This window comes from Harpia harpyja, chromosome 6, assembly GCF_026419915.1.
Source record: "Harpia harpyja isolate bHarHar1 chromosome 6, bHarHar1 primary haplotype, whole genome shotgun sequence".
In the NCBI taxonomy this organism is placed as follows: domain Eukaryota; kingdom Metazoa; phylum Chordata; class Aves; order Accipitriformes; family Accipitridae; genus Harpia; species Harpia harpyja.
In genome coordinates, this window is record NC_068945.1 from 16,034,400 (window position 1) to 16,042,284 (window position 7,885).

General features: G+C 57.6%; 1 protein-coding gene across 1 annotated transcript; it reads left to right on the forward strand.

Moving 5' to 3' along the window:
• The first annotated feature begins 2,894 nt into the window (after positions 1 to 2,894).
• Positions 2,895 to 7,761, forward strand: TMEM121B (transmembrane protein 121B). Its single transcript, XM_052789909.1, is given in 4 exon segments — positions 2,895 to 3,307; positions 3,350 to 3,634; positions 3,636 to 4,399; positions 4,531 to 7,761. Coding segments are annotated over 4 exon segments (1,719 nt in total). The 5' UTR covers positions 2,895 to 2,908; the 3' UTR covers positions 4,802 to 7,761.
• The last annotated feature ends 124 nt before the right edge of the window (positions 7,762 to 7,885 follow it).

Sequence of the window (7,885 nt, forward strand, 5' to 3'; positions counted from 1 at the left end):
GCTCGAACCTGAAAGAGCAATGCAGATAGTAAACATCGTCCCTGGCCCTGGCCTCGAGCCTCACGCTCCCTATATAACAGAGACCATCCAACAGAGCCCTAAGCAAGGTGTTTGTGGGGTTGTACAAAAATTGTACTCAAAGCAATTGTTTGGCCATGTTTTTTTTTTCTTGGCAGGCAAGTCTGTCAAAGAGAGAAAGCCTTGCCAGCGAAACACGCAGCGCTCGGTAGCAGAGCCCAGGTGCAGCGCTTTCATCTCTGACAAAGTCCACACACCTTGAGAAGCTGGAGAGCAAACACAATGGGAGCATATCTGGCAAGGAGAGGTGGCTCGCTGCTCACTGTCTTCTTGCATCTTGAATGTCCTCAGACTAAGCTGCTCGGCTGAGAGTGGTGCTGCATTGCTTCTATCATGCAAAAGCTTGCCATTTTCCCGTGCTGGGTGGCTGTGGGCCAGCCCCACGCCCCAGCAATGCAGAGGGAAGAGTGTTCCCTGCGTCACTGTGGAGGCAGCAATGTGGCAGTGCCTCCGAGGCATTGACATGGGATGTGGATCGTGGGGGGCAGCCCCATGGCTCCATGTGGCAGAGGGGATGCCAGAGCTGTGATGCCAGGGCCAAGTGCCTTGGTAGAAGCCCTCGAGCTGCCTGGACTAAATGCGGGCAGGACTATACAGGGCTGTCAGAAGCCTGCTGTGAGAGGTCCTCAGCCTCAGGCTGCCACGCAGTCATCTGCTGGAAAATAAATGGCGACAGCCCACTGTGGACTCGCCTGATCTTGTGAATGCCGGTGATGCTTGTCACAGTTACAAGGCTAGCGGTGCTGCCTACTGCATCCTGGTCCCTCTGTGAGCATCTGCATAGGTGTCCTGCCTGTCTTGCCCTAGGGTGAAGCCTTGTGTCCTCCATCCTGGCACCAGGCTAGGATACACCAGCCCATTTACTGCCCTCCAGGCTGGACTGTTCTTTAGAACACTCATGTTTCTTATGATATGCTATAATTACTGACCTTCTTAACATGAAGTATTTTTATTTGCTAATTGAAATGTGGAATTAGGGAGAAAGGGCCCTTAGACAGCAAGAGACCGCTTGCATGATCAGTGTCATCTGATGCTACGTACCATGACAAGGTGAGTTAGAGGAAGGCAATGAACACAAGTAGCGCCGATGCAAGGTTGAATCTTGGCAAGTGTATCCTAGCATTGAAAATGCAGGGTGAGTGTAGCAAAAACCAGGCATCCCCCATCCTAGCTGCAACCCAGCCATGCCGGTAATGGCAGCAGAGATGCAGCAGCATGACTTTTAAAGCAGGATAGCAACCAGCATGGGAGACAACGGGAATGCCTGTGTGTTGCTACCCTAGTTTAGAGGTTGTACCACTCCAGTACTGTGCTGCCCAAGTAACTACACCAAAGCTTGCGTAGCCTCCAGTTATCTCCCCGCCCCGCCTCTGTTTTGACCATGCTTTTAGAAAACCAATTTATCTGTACCCCCTCACTCCAGTCTCCATTGACGGTAATGCTTTTGCTGCGATTTGTCTTCTTCCCCTGCTTTTCCTCTTGATTATTGCTATGTGTCTAAAGAAATCTTCGTGTCAACCCACCTCAAGTTCTCCCCTTCCCTTTCTCAATTATTTCTTTGTTTCAGGTTTAAGCATGAATTCTCCTGGTACCCCAGACTGATTTCTCCTTGTTGACAAGAGCAGCCAGTGACATTTACTGGAGTAGGGCTCTTCAGGGAGGCTGCACCAACATGTATTAGACAGTTATCACTGCTGTCCTGGATGTCCTTTCCCAGTCCTAAGCATCTGGGTTTTGCTCAACCCCATGTGTTGATTAGCAACACCCTCAAAAGTCAAGCTATTCTGGGTCTTTATCACAAAGTGTAGTTAATATAGACATTTGTGGGTATAGCTTATTCAGTATGCTTCACGTCATTGATGGGCAGCACCCAGCTCATCACCAGTGGGCAGAGGTAGGAATGAGGGACTGGTGATGCTGAGCACTCTGAAATGTGATGTGTCAAGTCATTAGTGCTAGGGCTGTGGCAGAGCCAGCCAGCCAAGCTCAATTTGAGGCCATTATTAGAGGGTCAGTGAAGGCCCTGACCGGTGCTTTCAGTAGAAGTAGGAACTTTAGGGCTATTCACATCAATTTAAAGCCACCGTCCCATCACGGCAAGCTGGGCAGAGCCCTCGGTATGTGGCTCTGCTCAACTCAGGAAATCGGTGGGGTAAAAGGCACTTACTTTGGTGTGCAATTACTTACAACGGACTGAAAGTACGGGCAGCCGCGTGTCCAGCGCCACGGATGACGAGCTGCAAGCGAGTGCTTCGCTGTAGGCGCTGCGCCAGGCCGACGGCCCCCGTCTTAGTCAGCCCAGAGAGATCGGGGGGGACTGAAGTATTTCTGATTTTCTGGAGTGGGTGCCGGGGGGCTGCGTCGTGTCCACGGGCGACTCGCCCGCGCCCAGCTGGCTCCATTCACGGGTCTTTGGGGGGGCAGGGGCCAGCCGGGCCCTGCTCCCCGAGATCTGGCTCTGTGGCAGCCCCGGGGAGAGGTTGGGGGGCGCCTTCCTCCCCCTCCCCCTCCCCTTCTCGCCCCTCCTCCCCTCCCCCGGCCGCACAGCCGCTCTCCGCTCCCCACCCCCACCCAGCCCACCCCCCGCCGCCCGCCGAGAGGCCCGCCCCGGCTCCGGCAGCTGCCGCGGTTGCGGCTCGGCGCCGCCCCCGGCCTCCCCCGCCGCGCCCCGCCGGCTTCCGCCGCTCGGGCTCTCCGCACCGCTGCCGCTGCCGTTGCCGCCGCCGCCGCCGCTGCCGGTGCGGCGGCGCGGGGGGCGGGCCGGGGGCGGGCCGGGGGCCGCGGCGCGGCCGTCGGGCCCGGCGCGCCGGCTCGGGGGCCGGGGAGGACCATGCACCGCGCTGCCTCCAACCAGCGCTCGGTCTCCTCCTCCTCGGGCTCCTTCCAGCCGCCGCCGCCGCCGCCGCCGCCGCTGCCGCACGCCGCCGACCGGCAGCCCCTCTTCCCGGGGGGCTCCAGCAGCGGCGGCAGCCGGCGGGGCTCGGGGTCGAGCTCGGGCTCGGCGCGGGCCCGCCGGCCCCGCAGCCCCCGCAGCAGCACCGAGGAGGAGGAGGAGGAGGAGGAAGAGGAGGAGGACAGCATCAGCATCAGCAAGCCCCTAGTGCCGCCGCCCGCCGCCCCGCTGCCCGCCGCCGCCTCGCCGCTCCCCAGCAGCAGCAGCAGCAGCAGCAGCAGCGGCGGCGGCGGCGGGAGCCCGGGTCGCGGCATGACGGCGGCGGAGCTGTACGGGGCGGCGGCGGCGGGCGGCGGGGCGGCGGGCGGCGGGGCGGCGGCGGGGGCGCTGCTGGGGCCCGGCGGGGCGGCGGGCGGGCGGCGCTGGGGCTTCCAGGCGCTGTCCCTGGTGCTGCTGCTGGGGCAGGGCGCGCTGCTGGACCTCTACCTGATCGCCGTCACCGACCTGTACTGGTGCAGCTGGATCGCCACCGACCTGGTGCTGGCGGCCGGCTGGGGCATCTTCTTCTGCCGCAACAGCCGGGCGCGCCGCCGGGAGCGGCCCCCGCCGCCCCCCGGGCCGCCGCCGCCGCACCCGCTGCTGCTGCACGGCCCCCCCGGCGGCCGCGGGCCCGGCGGCCGCGGGCCCGGGGCCCCCCCCCCGCGGCGGCGACTTCGCCTACGCGCACCTCGCCTGGCTCATCTACTCCATCGCCTTCACGCCCAAGGCGGCGCTGATCCTGGGCACCTCCATCCTGGAGCTGATCGAGCTGCGCCTGCCGCTGGGCACCACCGGCTTCCGCGTCACCCTGGCGCTCTCCGCCCCGCTGCTCTACTGCCTGCTGCGGGCCATCGGCACCGAGGGCGCCGGGCAGCTGCTCCTGCCGCCGCAGCCGCCGCCGCAGCACCGCGCCGCCGCCGCCTTCCTCGCCACCTGCCTCGACCTGCTCGACAGCTTCTCCCTGCTGGAGCTGGTGCTGCAGCCCGGGCGGCCGGCGCCGCTGCCCGCCCCGCTGCGCTACCTCCTCATCGCCGTCTACTTCCTCTGCCTGGCCTCGCCGGTGCTGTGGCTCTACGAGCTCAGCGCCGCCCGCCCCCCCGGCGCCGCCCGCCTCGCCCTCCACCTCCTGCTGCCCGCCGGGCTGCTGGACGCCCCGCTCCTGGCGCTCCGCTGCCTCCTGCTCCTGCGCTACCAGCAGCCGCTCTCCCTCTTCATGCTCAAGAACCTCTTCTTCCTGGCCTGCCGCGGCCTGGAGGCGCTGGAGACCTGCTGCCTCCTCCGCCCCGCCGCCGCCCCGCCGCCCGCCAAGTACGGCCCCGCCGCCGCCGCCCCCGCCGCCGCCGCCCCGCTGGCCCACGGGCTCTCCGACGCCGACGTGGGCCCCCACGGGTACGTGAACGCCTTGGCGGTCACCGCCCAGGGCTGAGCCGCCCCCCGCCCCGCCACGGCCGCCGCCCCCGGAGGGGCTCCCGCCGCCTCCGGGCCCGCTCCCGGCAGAGTCTCTCTGCGTTTCTGCTCAGGTTCCCGCCGCCGTGGCCGAGCAGGGGAAGGGGACGCGGGCTCCTCCGTCGGACTCTCGCTCTCCTCCTCCCTTTCCCGCGGACAAATCCGGCGGCGGAAGCTCAGCGCAAACCCGACTACCTGCAGGAGCCTACGGCTGACGCTTGGCCCCGGAAAACGCGCCTGCCCTTCGCCCCGAGTCTTCTTCTAGCGCTCCTGCCTCACCGCGCTCTTTGGAGGGTCCCGCTCTTCCCCTCCCGCTCCCCGCCAGGACATAGTGTTGCTTTGTGACCATAAAGGTTTAGTTTTTCCTTTTCCTCCTGAACAACAGGGACCCGTGGATTTCGTCCCCTCCTTTAAGAACTCCTGCTGACCACGACGACAAGATGTGAGAGGGGCCTGACCAGCAGAGACGTGCCTTCAGGGTGCAGGCAGGACAAAAGGAAGCACGCTTTGGTTTCGCTAGGTCTTGCAAAGCTGCCACCACTGTTTCCCAGCAGCAGAGCTGCAGAGGGCCTTCGCGTACCAGCTGGGGAACCTCTGGGAGCACGCCGGCCATCTGGTCGTTTCAAGCCCAGGAGCCACTTTCTCCAAGCTGAAAACGTCTACCTCTGTGCTTCAACCTTTTGCATCTTACGTTGACTTCACACGCTAAAGAAACACGTGAATCTGGCGCGGACATAATCCAGGGGCTTAGACCCCATTTCACTACCGCTGAGACATTTATTTCTGGTGAGAACAGGGTTTACAGCAGCCTACTGCTTGCTTCAGACAGCAGCACCCAGGTGCTGGGGCTCTCATTTCTCTGTGAATATGCATGTTTATGGGATCCGTGTTCGTTTTCTTTTATGCGGAGCGTAGGGTCTCCCTTTACCTAGGCCGGGAAGGCTGGAAAGTTTTCCGCTGGTCCCCTCCCGTGTCTGTTTGAGAGAGCGGAGATGGGGCTGGGCCTGCAAACTGCCCCCTCTCAAACAGCAGGGCAGAGGATGTCAGCGCTGCTCGGGGGTGGGCCCTGCGCTCGGTGAACCTCACTTTTCAGCACAGAAAGCAAAGTGCTGCAGGAGCCCTCGAGGCAGAGGGGTTCCCGAGCTTTGGTGAAAGCCCACATACCAGCATCCTGTCCTCCATGTGCATGTGGTTAAGGGGAGGTGGGGAAAAAGCTAATTGTTAGTAACTCCTCATAGAAACACAGTTCTCTTTGGTTTTAAGCTCCATGAATGTTAGATGGCGGTTAAGGCCCGCTCTTCTGCCTGGCTACAGATGCTCCTGAAGCCAGCCAAATGGAAGCAGGAGCACAGAGGCCACGTTCAGAGGAAGGACTTTGCCCCTCCCAGGCTTATATTTTGTTATCTGGGCAAGGCTGCCAGTTTCCTGTCTCAAGCCTTTTTTCAAGCTGTCCTGACAAGAAGGGGAAATAAAGCACAATCAACTGCTACCCAGAGCCAACAGTAGAACTGCAGGCTCAGCCCAGACTTCTCCTGCACACACATCCATTCTCTCCTTCAGGGCTCAGGCTTCAGTGGGACTGAGCCTCTGCCCCACCTCCCTTTTCACAGAGTGGGATCAACTGCCTGCTCCCGTGGACTGCTACAATAAAATGTTTACAGTCTGGTAACTTCCAGCTCCCACAAGCAGAAGTGGGGGTGCCACGGGGCTCTTCTCCCCCAGCACTTGGGTGGCTGATGAGTTTTGAGGGGCTAGAAAAGCCCTTAGAAAAGATGGGGCAATAGCAGTGTTCTGTTCAGAGCTGCAGCTAGGATGAGTGACTTGCTGCTCTCCCCCCACCAAACGGAGAGTCAGCAAAGGCTAGGCTTAACTTTCCCACCAGTGCTTTATTTTTAACCTGAGCCCTTAACTTGGGCAATTGTATGAATTTTGGCCAGTGGCCTTTCTCTTCGGTAACTTCTTTTTGTCTGGACAATCTTGGTGCTGTGAGTGACTGTGATTGTAAAACTTGGTACTGTGAACTTTTCCTATGTGGTGTGAGATGTGTCGAGGGGATGCTAAGTTCCTGCCCAAAGGAGGTGTAATTACAGGTACATTATGTTCGTACAGATATTTGTTTCCTTGCACCTTCCTTTTTTAGCATTCAACAGATAGTAAAAGCTCAGAAAGAACTACAGTATTATTCAAGTGAGAAGGAGATGATACCTGTACCTAGGAGTACTCCATGCTTCAGTCAGCTGAAGAAAAACAAACAACTTTGCCAAAAACAAGGTGAAGGAAAAAAAAGCTATTCACCCCCAACTATGTTTTGCTGCTCCTATGGCCAGGTCCACAATAGCACCAAAGTGCGTAGAACTTCCCTAATACACTGAAGCGTAAGCATAGTTGAGACGCTAGAAGAATCACAGCAGAATTATTAACAAGTCTTACTTTAGTACCCCTTCATAGCACATAACGAAGTTGCTGTTTGAACAGTGAGTGCCTTTTCTAATTTAAGACATTAGTGAGAAAAGGGCATATTTGAAATTTATCTAGCCATGGCATATTTAAACCATGGACAGTGAAATCACAGTTCAAATTTGTCTGTGGATGCAAAGGTTGCCTGGGACAGATGACCCTGCAAAATGATGCTTCTGTTGCATAGAATTCCTTTGTAGAAAAAGTGGTTCTTTGTAGTGCCATGGTTTCTAGGTTGTTAGTAAATGTGGTGTTTGGAGAGTGTAAATCTCTCATAGTAGTTGGGTGTACAGAAGCCCCCTTGCAACTAAAAGGGCAGCTCTGCTGCCACTTCAATTACTTACTACAGAGAAACATTTAAAGCGCTTCAATGTCTTGATTATAAGCCTGCTGCTCCTTTTGAATTCCCTTCTCTTCTGTAATTGAGCTCTCGCTTCCATTTAAACACTTCTGCTGCATAATAGATCCGTTTGCAGAAGAGAGAGATAGTGGTACCATTAAAGTGCAAACAATACCTCACCTGATGCACCTTGCACACCTACTGTATATTCTGCCAACATTAAATTACTGGACCAGGTCAATAACACTTTGCTAAACAAAGTTGTGCCATAAGACATAGGTCCCTTGGGATTCTGTTACAAGCCTTGTAACACAACTCAGCTATTTAGTATTTTATTGCTCTCTCTTTGCTACCCTGACAAAAAGAGATGACTACTCCCAGGAGGGTAAACTGAAGTGAGAGAGAAGGCCTGTGGCCAGTGGACACTTGGCATCCCCCTGGCATTAATCAGAACTTGTATTTTTTAAAAAGCAAGATTGTTAAAATAAAATTAGAAACTTGTGACTGATTTTGCTCTTTTTTTTCCCCTCCTTTGAGTCTTGCTGGGCTATTCAATTTTGCATTCAGGGACCAACAGATGTATTAAAGTTACTTGACTTCCTTATGTTTGATTGCTAAAATAGTGTCTGGAT